Source organism: Lonchura striata, chromosome 13 (assembly GCF_046129695.1).
Source record: "Lonchura striata isolate bLonStr1 chromosome 13, bLonStr1.mat, whole genome shotgun sequence".
Lineage (NCBI taxonomy): Eukaryota > Metazoa > Chordata > Aves > Passeriformes > Estrildidae > Lonchura > Lonchura striata.
The window spans coordinates 22,423,172-22,436,305 of NC_134615.1; the positions used below are offsets into that span (position 1 = coordinate 22,423,172).

The following is a 13,134-nucleotide window of genomic DNA, read 5'->3' on the forward strand; positions in this document are numbered from 1 at the left end:
ACCCCCAGGTTTCCAGTGCTCCCAGTACCACCAGGTTTCCAGTGCTCCCAGTATCCCAGTGCCCCAGCACCCCCAGGTTTCCAGTGCCCCCAGTATCGTCCCAGAGCCCCAGTGCTCCCAATACCCCAATGATCCCAGTACCCCAGTGCTCCCAGTGCTCCCAGTACCGCCCCAGTGCTCCCAGTACTGCCCCAGTGCTCCCAAACTCCATGTCACCCTCACACCCCAGCACTCCAACTGTCCCCAGTACTCTGAGTGTTCCCAGACCCTCCAGTGCCCCAGTATCCCAGTGCTCCCAGTACCCCCAGTATGCCAGTCCTCCAGTGCCCCCAGTATCCCAGTGCTCCCAGTACTGCCCCAGTGCTCCCCCCACCCCAGGGGCCACGCGTGGATGAAACTGCCTTTATTGAGAAAAAATGGTTTGCTACAAATACGTCATCGAGTTCATTCCTCTCCAAAAAACAGGACGGCTCGTTAAAAGTTCTAATTATGCAAAAAAGTGGTGGGTGGCGACGCACTGGTGGTCACGGCCAGTGGGATCCGTGGATCCACGGCACAGGGAGAGGATCCCTGACACAGATCCCTGGCACAGGGAGAGGATCCCTGGCACAGATCCCTGGCACAGAGAGGGATCCCTGGAACAGGGAGGGATCCCTGGCACAGATCCCTGGCACAAGGAGGGATCCCTGGCACAGGGAGGGATCCCTGGCACAGGGAGAGGATCCCTAGCACAGATCGGATCCCTAGCACAGAGAAGATCCCTGGTATACAGAGGGATCCCTGGCACAGCCTGGTATGGCCCCTCACAGCCAGGGCCTTAAAGTGCTTTACAAAAGCAGCTCTTGCTGCCCCTGCTCTGCCCCTGTGGGGCAAAAAGGAGGAGCAGGAGAAGAGAGGGAAGCAGCCCGAGGTTAACAGTGCTGGCCTGACAGCACCAAGCTCTCACAGGCTGCTCCAGCAGCTGAGGCTCCCAGCTGAGCACAGGGCAGGGAAACACTCCTAGGTCCCTCCTGGAAGATGCCAGTGGCTCTCCATCCCACCAGGAACATCCTCCAGGGCAGGTAAAAGCTCCCACCCCTCCTCACTGGCCTGGCTCCAGAATTGGCAGCGGGGCAGCTCCAGCCCTTCCCCTGCCCTGCCAGGGGAGCTGAGGGCTCCCTGCACCATCCCAAAATCAGCCAGGACTATGAAAACCAGAATAAACCCTAAGCCAGTATTGCTAGAGCAGAGCTGGAGCCAGGTTTGGGATAAAGCTCAGGAATTCTTGGAGCAGGGAGATGCAGAGGGGGCCTCTCCCACCCTTTCCCTGCAAATCCTGCAGGAAGGCTCTCGGGAATCACCCCCTCCCTCAGGTTCACCCGGTGCCATCTCCCTGCCAGCCTCTCCCAACCCTCCAGAGCCAACCCCAGCAGCAGCAGGCAGGGCTGAGAGGAAGGGGCAGGGCTCACCAGGATGTTCCCAGGGAGGGATTACCACAGGGAGATGCAATCCCTGATTTCTGGGGGGAACTTGGGGCTGGGATCCTGCATGGACAGCAATTCCATTGGCAACCAGCACCTGGATCCAACCCAACCATCCTGCCTGCTCCCTCACAGGCAGGGGAGGGAAGGGAAAGGCCCAGAGAGATCCAGGAAAGGCCCAGAGAGATCCAGGGGAGGCCCAGAGAGATCCAGGAAAGGCCCAGAGAGGTCCAGGAAAGGCTCAGAGAGATCCAGGGAAGGCTCAGAGAGATCCAGGAAAGGCCCAGAGAGATCCAGGAAAGGCCCAGAGAGATCCAGGGGAGGCCCAGAGAGATCCAGGGAAGGCCCAGAGAGATCCAGGGAAGGCCCAGAAATATCCAGGGAAGGCCCAGGAAGATCTCTGCACTTCCCCCACCTCAGAGTCCGACCCGCTGCTCCGGGATCCAGCTCCTGCCCCGTTCCAAATCCACGTGTTGGTTTGCTTGGGTTATCTGTGTAAAAAATAAAAACTTTCTTCATCATGTTCCATAAAAATATTCTTGTCCAGGGTGGCAGATATTGCAGAGTGAAGGGGAACAGCTTCTGACCCCGCTCTAGAAAACGTGGAAAAGGCTTCGCTTCGTGTAGAAAAAGGCGAGGATTTGGTGTCCCAGGAGCCGGTACAAAACGAGGAAGGGGAGGTTTCCCTGGGTGCTGGATGCCATCCTCCAGGGCTCCTCTGAAGCACTGCTCAGTCTCATCCTGGGATCCAGCTGAAGGAGGCAGCTCCAGCCTCCAGCACGGGGGTCAGGACAGCCTGACATCTCTAGAAAAAAAATCCTTGGAGAGTTTAAAAAAAGATGCTCCGTGCTGCCTTCCTCCTTTTTAAAAGGATGTGGCTGATTCCAGTTCCAAGTGAGGGGGTTTGGCATCCATTCCCTCAGTTCCAGGTACCTGCTCTGCTGCAGCAGACAGCAGGGACAAGTGTGCCAAAAAGCATCTGACAATAAATAGATCTGGACACAGGGCTATGCTCCCAACACAGATATTAAATTCCAATCCAAGGATAGATCCCAGCCCTGCTGCAGAGCTCTCTGCTCACTCACTGTGACAACTGAAGAGGCTCCTCCACCTTCTCAAACAAGGTGGGAATTGCAGTGGGAACAGAGTGGGGCTCCGGAGGGTTCCTGCAGTGTCCAGAAGGAGCCAGGACAGGGAGAGGGATCAGCCTCAGTTCTCAGAGAGGGACAGAGCCAGGGCTGCCTGCAACGCCGCCTCCTCGTCGATGTTGTAATCCTGAAAATGCAACAGGGCAGCTCAGGAGAGCTGGCACAGCTCTGTGCCCACGGAGCCTCCGTTCCTGTGGCACACGGATCCCAGGAGTGGCACCCGTGCTCTTCGGGGTGCCCCCTGTGCCCACATCCCTCTCCTGCCTGGGATCCCACCCCTGCCAGGAGGGATGGAACATGCCCACGCAAGCTGAGGCCAAAGGGTGAAGCTTTCCAGAGAGGCCAGGGGTTTTTGCAGAGCTCCAGGTCGGGTTTATCCAACTCCTGAAAAGTCAGGATATTCCTCGGAAAATGCCTGGAGGTTCTTTTCCCTGACATCTCTCCAATGAAAGCAGGATGGGAATAGAGCCTCCCCTGAGGCCAAGGCTGAGCCATCACAACTGCCCCCCACACAGGAGGGGTCAGGGACCCCCCACATGCAGCAACCACACCCCCCAAAACCCTGGGGCAGGGTTGGTCCCACCCCCTGCTCCCAAAACCTCCAAGAAAAGGAGCTTTTCATTACAATTCCTCAGGGGAAGAATTCCATGGAAAAACCCATTCTGTGGAGCACAGGAACAATCCCCTCTCCTCCTGGTGGGTGTGGGGGTCTCACGGGTGGGACACTTGTGCCCCGTGAAGGGCTGGTTTCACCTCCTGGCACAGAACACAGGGAGGAGGGTCCCCATTTTTAACTCAGGCTCACACTCACCACGAAGGTGTCGTAGGAGAACTTGTGCCTGTGGAGCAGGTGCTGCAGGAAGTTGGCACTCTTGTAGCTGGGATCCCCCCAGGGCATGGCCGAGCACACCGGGCACACCTGTGGGGACACACGGACACGGAATGGTGGCACCTGCACAGGGACCTGCCAGAGAGAGGAGTGCTGCCCCTCTTCTGACAGGCTCCAATCCCCACCCAGACTGGCCTTGGGCACTGCCAGGGATCCAGGGGCAGCCACAGCTGCTCTGGGCACCTGTGCCAGGGCCTGCCCAGCCTCACAGGGAAAGATTTCTCCCTAATATCCAACCCAAACCAAGTTTCTGGCAGTTTGGATCCATTCCCCATTGTCCTGTCACTCTAGGCCCTTGTCAACAGTCTCTCTCCACCTTTCCTGAAGGTCCTGGAATGCCATGATTAAGTCACCCTGAAGCCTCTCTTTTCCAGGCTGAACAATCCCAATTTTTTCAGCCTCTCCCTCATGGCAGAGCTGCTCCAGCCCTCTGATCAACTTGATGATCTCCTTTGGAGCTGCTCCAGCCCTCTGATCAACTTGATGATTTCCTTTGGAGCTGCTCCAGCCCTCTGATCAACTTGGTGATCTCCTCTGCAGCTGCTCCAGCCCTCTGATCAACTTGATGATCTCCTTTGGAGCTGCTCCAGCCCTCTGATCAACTTGGTGATCTCCTCTGGAGCTGCTCCATCAGCTCCAGGTCCTTCCTGTGCTGAAGATCCCAAGTCCCCTACCTTGGTCAACCCAGAGGGAACAGGGAGAGGAGATCCAGCACCACCTGGTTTGCAGGAACAGGGGGATGGAGACAGCTCATTCCAGGGAGCCTCTACCAAAGCAGGGACAGATCCCCACCTCGCAGAGGGGTTGAAAGCAGCTGGAACACAGCTGTGCCTGCACACACAGGGGCACAGAGCACTCACCACTCTGTTGGGGTCGTTGCGGTGGTTCTCCATGCAGTGTTTCAGCAGCTCCTGCTGGTCCAGGTTCCGCGCGCCGCAGTACGGACACACGAACGTGGAGCGGTTGGGAATGTTGCTGGGGAGAGCCAGGAGGAGCTCAGATCTCAGGGGAGGCTGCACTGGCTCCTTCCAAACTAACACAGCCCCAGCCAGCCCCAGCCCCTGCCCAGCCCACCTCCCTGCTCTGGTGGAGCCTTCATCCCACCCCACGCACCGGAACCCCAGGAGGGAAAAAGGTGCTGCTCTTCCTCCCAAGGGAAGGCACAACACACACCTGGATTTTGGGGCATGCAGGGAGGGCCACGTTTCCCTACCTGGGAATAGGCTGGGATGTGGGGACAACTGGAACAAACTTGGGGCAGTTGGCCATCTGCTCCTGCACCTTGGCGCAGGACGAGACGTGAGAGCGCATTTTGGCCAGGGTCACCTGGAGGAGGAGGACAAGAAACATTCCTGGAGGTGCAGGAACACCTGCCAGGAGCCAGGACAGGAGCTCAGCTGAGCTGGGAGTCACCTCTGCTCCACGTGGGATGACCCACAGCAGTGGGAATGCTGCAGCCACCCGTCCTTCCTTGCAGGATGGAAATTTGGGGCTGCAAGGATCCCCAGAGGATCTGTTCCTGTCCCCTGGGAGCAGAGCCCGACCCTCCCTGACTGTCCCATTCTGTGCAGAGCCAGAAGGTCCCTCCTGAGCCAACTTTTCTCCAGGCTGAGCCTCCCTCCACCCTTCCCCAGCGTTCCCCAGCTCCGTTCCCTTCTCTGGACACATTCCAGAGGAGGATGGGGAGGACGGGGACAACGGGGACAGGCAGCTTTACCTTCTTGCTGCAGCCTCTGCAGGGAGCCTTGTAGGACGAGAGCTGCTTCTCCAGGCTGGAAGCCTTCTCCACCTTTTTGGGATCGAAGGGCACGCGGCAGAGCGGGCACAGCGGGGAGGGCACCTGCAGGCAGGGCTGCAGGCATTCCCCACAAAACCTGGGGGCACAGGGCAGCCCTGAGCACAGCAGGATCCCCGCAGGGCACCCCCTCCCCCAGAACCCAGGTGATGGGGTTCAGCTTTTTAGCAGTTTTAGCAATTTTCAGATTGGGAAATAAATCTGAACTCCACACAAAGTGCCAGCAGCTCTCCTCACAGCTCAGGCACACTGAACAATCCTTTCCCAGCCCCAGAACCAGCTCAGGCACACTGAACAATCCTTTTCCAACCCAAAAACCAAGGACACCGCTGCAGCTTCAGCCTCAAAAAGTGCAAACAAAAAGGCCCAAAAAATCCACACACCAGGGAATTGATGAGAGTAATCTGGGAGGATGGGACTGCATCACCCGGAGCTGGAATTGGATAATTAACCCCAATATGGAAATGGACCAAAACTTATAAAAGTGTGAAAATTTGTGGCTCGGAGTCCATCTTGGGCTCTTGTACTGCCCAAGGTGTATCCTTTGAAGGCCTTTCTAATAAATCCATATTTTAATCCTTTTCCTTTGTTTAGCCTCTGTTCTGGGTAGCCTCTCGGGGCATCACAGGGATCAGCATCCTTACTGGGAGAACTGGGAGCAGGTGAGTCCCCAGGGAGCTCCTGCAGGCTCAGACAATTCCCTGCTCCAAGGCTGGATTGGAAAGGGGCCCAAGTCAGTGCTGGGTCCCCAGGCCAGGCAGGATCAGCTCATCCCAAGGTCCTTCCATCCCCAGGAGCAAGGGAATCCCAGCAGCCCAGAGGAGGCAAAGGTCCCCAGAATCGATTATCCTGGAATTCAGCAGGGAATGAAACGCCCCAAAGGCTCTGACAGTATCAGGGGACCGGAGAGGGGTCAGGAATCACCCCCAGCCCCAGAGAAGCAGAGAGGCGGTGCTGGAGCCCCAGAGAGCCGCAGCCCCTCGGGAACGGCCCCAAAATCCCACGGGAAAGGGACCAGGGTGACCCCGAAATGCTGGGGGGACACGGGGGAAGGGTCGGGGGTCCTGGGCAGGGCTGGGATGGGGATCCTGCCGTGGGATGGGATCAGGGCCCGGTACCGACCGAGGGTGAAAGGGGAGTCCCGGTACCGATCCACCCGGTACCAAACCATCCCGGGTGTGAGCCGGGGGTCCCGGTACCGAACCATCCGGTACCGAACCATCCCGGGTGTGAGCCGGGGGTTCCGGTACCGAACCATCCGGTACCGAACCATCCCGGGTGTGAGCCGGGGGTCCCATTACAGAACCACCCGGTACCGAACCATCCCGGGTGTGAGCCGGGGGTCCCGTTACAGAACCACCCGGTACCGAACCATCCCGGATGTGAGCCGGGGGTTCCGGTACCGAACCATCCGGTACCGAACCATCCCGGGTGTGAGCCGGGGGTTCCGGTACCAAACCATCCGGTACCGAACCATCCCGGGTGTGAGCCGGGGGTCCCGTTACAGAACCACCCGGTACCGAACCATCCCGGGTATGAGCTGGGGGTGCCGGTACCGAACCATCCCCGGTGCGGGCCGGGCATGCCGGTACCGAACCATCCACGGTGTGAGCCGGGGGTCCCGGTACCGAACCATCCCCGGTGCGGGCCGGGGGTCCCGGTACCGAACCATCCCGGGTGTGAGCCGGGAGTCCCGGTACCGAACCACCCCCGGTGGGAGCCGGGGTGCCGGTACCGAACCATCCCCGGTGCGGGCCGGGCGTGCCGGTACCGGCTGGGCTCAGCGCAGAGCGCCCCAAGGATCCCACGGCCGGCACAGCGCCCGGCCCCGCGCCCCGCCCGTCGCCGGGGCCGGCTCATGCCGGGGGTCCCCGCCGCCCCCGCCCGGGCCCCGTCTCACGTGTGGCCGCAGCCCGCGATGCCGACGGCGCGGTGGAAAACCTCGAGGCAGATGGGGCAGCTGAACTGCGCCTCCAGCGCCTCGGCCGCGGCGCCGGGGGCGGCGCGGGGGGGCCCGGCCGGGCCCTGCGGCCGCTGCGCCGCCGCCACCAGCAGGCTCCGGAACATGGCGGCCGCGTCACCGAGCGGCGCCGCCGCGTCACCACCGCGCGACGGGAGCGCGCCGGGACACGGCGGGACGGGAGGAGCCGAGCGGAGCCGAGCGGAGCCGAGTGTGGGACGAGCGGAGCCGAGTGAGGGACGAGCGGAGCCGAGTGGAGCCGAGTGGAGCCGAGTGAGGACGACCGGAGCCGAGCGGAGGTGAACGGAGCCGAGTGAGGGACGAGCGGAGCCGAGCGGAGCCGAGTGCGGGGCCGAGTGAGGACGACCGGAGCCGAGCGGAGGTGAACGGAGCCGAGCGGAGGTGAACGGAGCCGAGCGGAGCCGAGCGGAGCCGAGCGGAGCCGAGCGCGGGGCCGAGTGAGGACGACCGGAGCCGAGTGGACCCGAGTGTGGGACGAGCGGAGCCGAGCGGAGCCGAGTGGAGCCGAGTGAGGGACGAGCGGAGCCGAGCGGAGCCGAGTGGAGCCGAGTGAGGGACGAGCGGGGCCGAGCCAAGCGAGACCCCCCGAGAGTCACCGGGACCAACCAGGACCCACCGGAACCCACCGGGACCCACCGACATCAACCAGGACCCACCGGCACCAACCGGGACCCAACGGGACCCATCGGAACCCACCGGCACCAGCCAGGACCCACCGGGATCCACCGGGACCCACCGGGACCCAACGGGACCCACCGGGATCAACCAGGACCCACCGGGACCCAGCGGGACCCAGCGGGACCCACCGGGACCAAGTGTCGCCGCCATGTGCGACGCGGCGGGTGGCGGCGGTGGCTGCGGGGCGGACTCGGATCCGCCACGCCGCCGCCGCGCCCCGGCAGACAGGTGTGAGCCCGGTCCGGCCTCGGCATGGACCCCCGGGGCCGCTCCCGGTACCCCCCGGGCATCCCCCACGCCGTGCTGCCGCCGGTGCATCCCCGGTGCGCCCGCCGGCACCCCCCGGTGTCCCCCCGGTCCTGTCCCCGGTGTCTCACCGGAATCCCCCGGGGTTGTCTCTGGTGTTATCCCCGGTATCCCTGCAATAGTCCCCAGTGCCATCTCCGACCCCCTGCTATCTCCCGGTATCCCCCGGTAGCATCCTGGGTAGCCATGGTGCTGCCCGGGGACCGGGGCCGCCCGCTTTAGCGGGTCCCGGTGTCCCCGGTGACCGGCCGTGTCCCCGCAGCCAGCCCCGAACGTGCATGAAGTGCGGGCAGGGCACGGCCGCGCTCGTCATCCGCGTCGGGGACCCCTTCTGCCGGTGAGGGACCGCGGGGACGGCGGGGCTGGGGACATCAGAAACTGGGGATGTCAGAAATTGGGGACATCAGAGATTGGGGACACAAAAACTGGGGACCTTGGGGCTTTGGGACATCAGAAACTGGGGACAGCGGGGCTGGGGACATTAGAAATTGGGGGTGTCAGAAATTGGGGATGTCAGAAATTGGGGACATCAGAAATTGGGGACACAAAAACTGGGGACCTTGGGGCTTTGGGACATCAGAAACTGGGGACAGCGGGGCTGGGGACATTAGAAATTGGGGATATCAGAAATTGGAGACATCAGAAACTGGGGACAGCGGGGCTGGGGACATCAGAAATTGGGGATATCAGAAATTGGAGACATCAAAAACTGGGGACATCAGAAACTGGGGACAGCGGGGCTGGGGACATCAGAAATTGGGGATATCAGAAATTGGGGACATCAAAAACTGGGGACATCAAAAACTGGGGACATTGGGGCTTTGGGACATCAGAAACTGGGGACAGCGGGGCTGGGGACATTAAAAATTGGGGATATCAGAAATTGGGGACACAAAAACTGGGGACATTGGGGCTTTGGGACATCAGAAACTGGGGACACTGGGGCTTTGGGACATGAAAAACTGGGGATATCAGAAACTAGAGACATCAAAAACTGGGGACATCAAAAACTGGGGACATTGGGGCTTTGGGACATGAGAAATTGGGGACATCAGATACTGGGGTCTTGGAGTCTCCAGAGGATGGAGACTGGGAAACTTTGGGTCTTGGGGACATCAGGGATTGGGGACATTTGTTCTTAGGGATGTTGTGTCTGGAGCATTGGGTTGTTGGGGATCTCTGGGATTTTAAGGTTTGGGGACATTGGGTGTTGGGGACATCAGGCTAACATCAAGGCTTGGGGACAGTGAGTGTTGAGGACACAGAGGAAGGGGGACAGTAACGTTTGGGGACGTGGCTCATGGAATCTCTGGGATGTCGCCGTTTTCGGGGACGTTGGTCTGGGGGACATAAGGGGACTTTGGGGCGTGGGGACGTGGGGTCAGGGGGTGTCAGCACAGGGTGTGGCTCAGGAGTCACCGTGTCCCCCAGCGGCTGCTTCCGCGAGTACTTCGTGCACAAGTTCCGTGCCATGCTGGGCAAGAACCGCGTCATCTTCCCGGGAGAGAAGGTACGGGCAGGGGACCCGGCCAGGGAACCAGGGGTGGCCCCAGGGCCGGTGACCGTCCCCGCTGTCCCTGCAGGTGCTGCTGGCCGTGTCGGGGGGCCCGGCCTCCAGTGCCATGGTCCGGCAGGTGCAGGAGGTGAGCGTGGGGACGTGGAGGGGCTCGGGGGGCACATGGCTCGTTCCCCCCTCGCCCCACAGCTCACCCCACTCCTCACCCCACACCTCGCCCCGCTCCTCTGCAGGGGCTCAGCCGGGAGGCGGCCAAGAGGCTCCGCTTCGTCCCCAGCCTCGTCTACGTTGAGGGTGAGGGAGCCCCGCTGCTGCTGCTGTCCAGCTGTGCATTCCCTGCTCCTGTCCAGCTGTGCATTCCTTGCCCATTCCCTGCTCCTGTCCAGCTGCACCTTCCTTGCTCCTGTCCACCTGACCATTCCAACGCCATTCCCTGCTCCTGTCCAGCTGCACATTCCCTGCTCCTGTCCAGCTGCCCATTCCAGCCCCATTCCCTGTTCCTGTCCAACTGCCCATTCCCATCCCATTCCCTGTACTGCTGCCTGTTCCCTACCTCATTCCCTACATCCTTCCCTACTTCCTTCCCTACTTCCCATTCCAGCCTTGTTGCCTGTTTCCTGCCCCATTTACAGCCCCACTGTCCATTCTGTACCCCATTCCCAGCCTTGCTGCCCATTCCTTGCACATTCCCAGCCCCACTCCCTACCCCAGCAGTGTCCCCTGCACTGTGCCAGGGCCGGGGTGATGCCCGCTTGGCCCCAGGAGCAGGGCTGGGAATGTGGCAGCAGCCCTGGCACTGCCCCCCTAGCCCCAGGAATGGGACTGGGAATGTGGCAGCAGCCCTGGCACTGCCCCCCTGGCCCCGGGAGTGGGACTGGGAATGTGGCAGCAGCCCTGGCACTGCCCCCCTGACCCCGGGAGCGGGGCTGGGAATGTGGCAGCAGCCCTGGCACTGCCCCCCTGCCTTCCAGAGGGAGCTGTGCGCAGGCAGAGCCCGGAGCAGCGGGAGCAGACCCTGGCCCAGATGGAGACCCTGCTGCAGGCCACCGGCTTCCCCTACCACCTGATCCACCTGGAGGAGGTATTGGGGTGACACAGGGACAGGTGCTGAGGTGAGGGGACACACTGGGACAACTTCCCCCATATCCCTCTCTGCCCCACAGGCGCTGGAGCTGCCCCCATCCATCTTACAGCCGGGGCCGGAGCGCGCCGGCACGTCTGGCCCTTCCTACAAGGAGGCTGTGGACAGCTTCATCCAGCAGCAGCGGCAGGACGGGGACAGTGGCACCTCTCAGCCCGCTCCCAGCACCCCGGCCAGGCCAGCAGGACCCCCGGCCGCCCCCCGCCTGCCGGCCGCTGCCCAGACGCAGGAGCTGCTCCGCGCCTTCGAGGCCGCGGCCACGGCCACGGCGCGGGAGGAGCTGCTGGAGATGCTGCGGTGAGGGGCTGACCCCGCTGAGGGCCAGCACCAATGCCAGCTGGGCAGGGTGGCTCTGATCCGCTGTCACCTCGTCCCCCAGGACCCACCTGATCGTGCAGACGGCCCGGGACAGGGGCTACGCCAAGGTGATGATGGGCGAGAGCCTCACGCGCGTGGCCGTCAAGCTCCTCACCAACCTCTCCCTGGGGCGCGGTGCTTTCCTCGCCGTGGACACGGTGAGCTGGGGACGGGCACCCGCACCCGAGGGGTGACACGATGCCACGGGGGCACGGCTTGCTGGTGGCACAGTCCCCTGGCAGTCCTGCACCCACAGGGCTTCACGGACCGGCGCCACGGTGACGTGATGGTGGTGAGACCCATGCGGGACTACACGGCTAAGGAGATTGCCTTCTACAACTTCTACTTCAGCGTCCCCACCGTCATCGTGCCACCCCTCTTCACCAAGGTAGGGGGTTCCCCGTGGTGGGGAGCCCACGCTGGGTGTCCCCACGGCAGGGACGGGACCCCCAGCACTGCCCTGCCCTCCCTGTTGGCTCCCACAGCGCCGCGAGAAGCTCAGCATCCACCAGCTGGTCGAGCGCTTCCTGCTGGGGCTGCAGGAGGAGTTCCCCTCCACCATCAGCACCGTGTACCGGTATGGGGGGTCCGTGTGGGGGTACTGGGGGTGTGGGGGGATTGGGGTGCACCCACAACCCCCATTTTGGCTGCAGGACAGGGGAGAAGCTGAGCCCGGAGCCGGCCAAGGCCCACAGCGAGTTCCACCGCTGCCTCCTCTGCCTCTGTGGCCTGGACACCTATGGGGGTGAGTGGGGAGGGCACTGGGGGGCTCGGGGGAGTTGGGGAGCAGCCGTGCACCCCTCAGTGACCCCCTGGCTCTTACAGAGGAGGAGCTGGCTCTGGAGCCCACGCTGATATTCGAGGAGCCAGCAGCAGGGTGAGCATGCGGACTGAGGGCATTCCAGAATTCCACAGCTGCTCCCAGGCCACTGTGGTGGCACCACTGAGTGTCCCTGTCCTCATCCCTGTCCCTGTCCTCATCCCTGTCCCTGTCCTCGTCCCCCAGGGTTGAGAGCAAAGCTGCCTACATCCCCCTGCTGTGCTACAGCTGCCGCCTCACCTTCAAGGAGCTGGTGAGCTTTTTGGGGTGCAGGGGGGTGGCTCTCGGGGCTGCTGGGGGTCCCCAGGCTCACGACCCCTCTCGTGCAGGGTCCCCTTGCCACACTGCCACCCTACGTGCGCGCCGAGGGCCAGCGCAGGATCCGCAGGTAGCGGGGCTGGGGGGCCCCTCCCCGCCTGCTCAGCCCCCCGAGGCCGTGTCCATCCAGTGTCTGTCCCTTGCAGAGCTCAGATGGAGCAGAGACCAGGAGTCCAGTGAGAGCTGAAGGGGTTGGGGACAGCTGGGGAGACACCCCCATCCCACACTGTGGCACAGCAGGGGCAGGTGCCGCTCCTCAGGGATAGCCCAGAGGTTGGTGAGGACTCCTGAGGCCCAGGCAGCTGCTTTTATACCCCATTTCTGTGCCAGCCAGGGGCAGGGAGAGTCCCCATCCCCATTTACTGGGGGCTGGGGTGCAGGTCCCTGGTTCCCCCCACCTCCCCTGCCCCAGCTGCCTGTCAGCCAGGGAGGCCTCAAGTTTGTTTTATTCGGTATCTGTATAAATAAAACATTTGAATTCTTTAAAAAAATCAAACCCAAAGTCACAAGTGTCTAAAGTCCAACTGGGGCTGCCAGACCCCCTCTCAAACATGGGGGGGCCACAACCCAGGACCCCCATCCTGGAGCTGTGGGGGGATATTGCTTGAATTCAACCTGGTTCTGGAGCGGGGCTGGGGCAGGGAGGGGGCACGGGCTGGCTCTTGATCCCCCAATCCCCACCTGGCAGCCAGCAGTGCCCAGTGGGTGGGGGGGGCCACCTCCAG

General features: G+C 62.2%; 2 protein-coding genes across 3 annotated transcripts; one reads left to right on the plus strand and one right to left on the minus strand.

Annotated features, from left to right (window-relative positions):
• Positions 1-388: 388 nt before the first annotated feature.
• Positions 389-7,359, minus strand: RNF166 (ring finger protein 166). Of its 2 annotated transcripts, XR_002465154.2 has the most exons (7): positions 7,193-7,359; positions 5,215-5,371; positions 4,711-4,823; positions 4,358-4,472; positions 3,420-3,527; positions 2,546-2,735; positions 389-2,265 (listed from the first exon to the last, which is right to left on the minus strand). XR_002465154.2 is itself a non-coding variant. In XM_021526995.2 (6 exons), exons 1-6 carry the CDS (start codon positions 7,357-7,359, stop codon positions 2,670-2,672), a joined length of 726 nt encoding a protein of 241 aa, XP_021382670.1. In that variant the 3' UTR covers positions 389-2,669. The 2 variants fall into 2 exon arrangements, 1 of the variants encoding a protein (XP_021382670.1); XM_021526995.2 differs by having other exon boundaries at positions 389-2,735.
• An 802-nt stretch (positions 7,360-8,161) lies between these two features.
• CTU2 (cytosolic thiouridylase subunit 2) lies at positions 8,162-12,911 on the plus strand. The gene is made up of 15 exons (XM_021526932.3): positions 8,162-8,179; positions 8,520-8,594; positions 9,689-9,767; positions 9,841-9,900; positions 10,007-10,067; positions 10,745-10,854; positions 10,937-11,211; positions 11,294-11,429; positions 11,528-11,659; positions 11,757-11,848; positions 11,925-12,016; positions 12,097-12,148; positions 12,278-12,344; positions 12,421-12,479; positions 12,556-12,911. Exons 2-15 carry the CDS (start codon positions 8,536-8,538, stop codon positions 12,587-12,589), a joined length of 1,308 nt encoding a protein of 435 aa, XP_021382607.2. The 5' UTR covers positions 8,162-8,179; positions 8,520-8,535; the 3' UTR covers positions 12,590-12,911.
• The last annotated feature ends 223 nt before the right edge of the window (positions 12,912-13,134 follow it).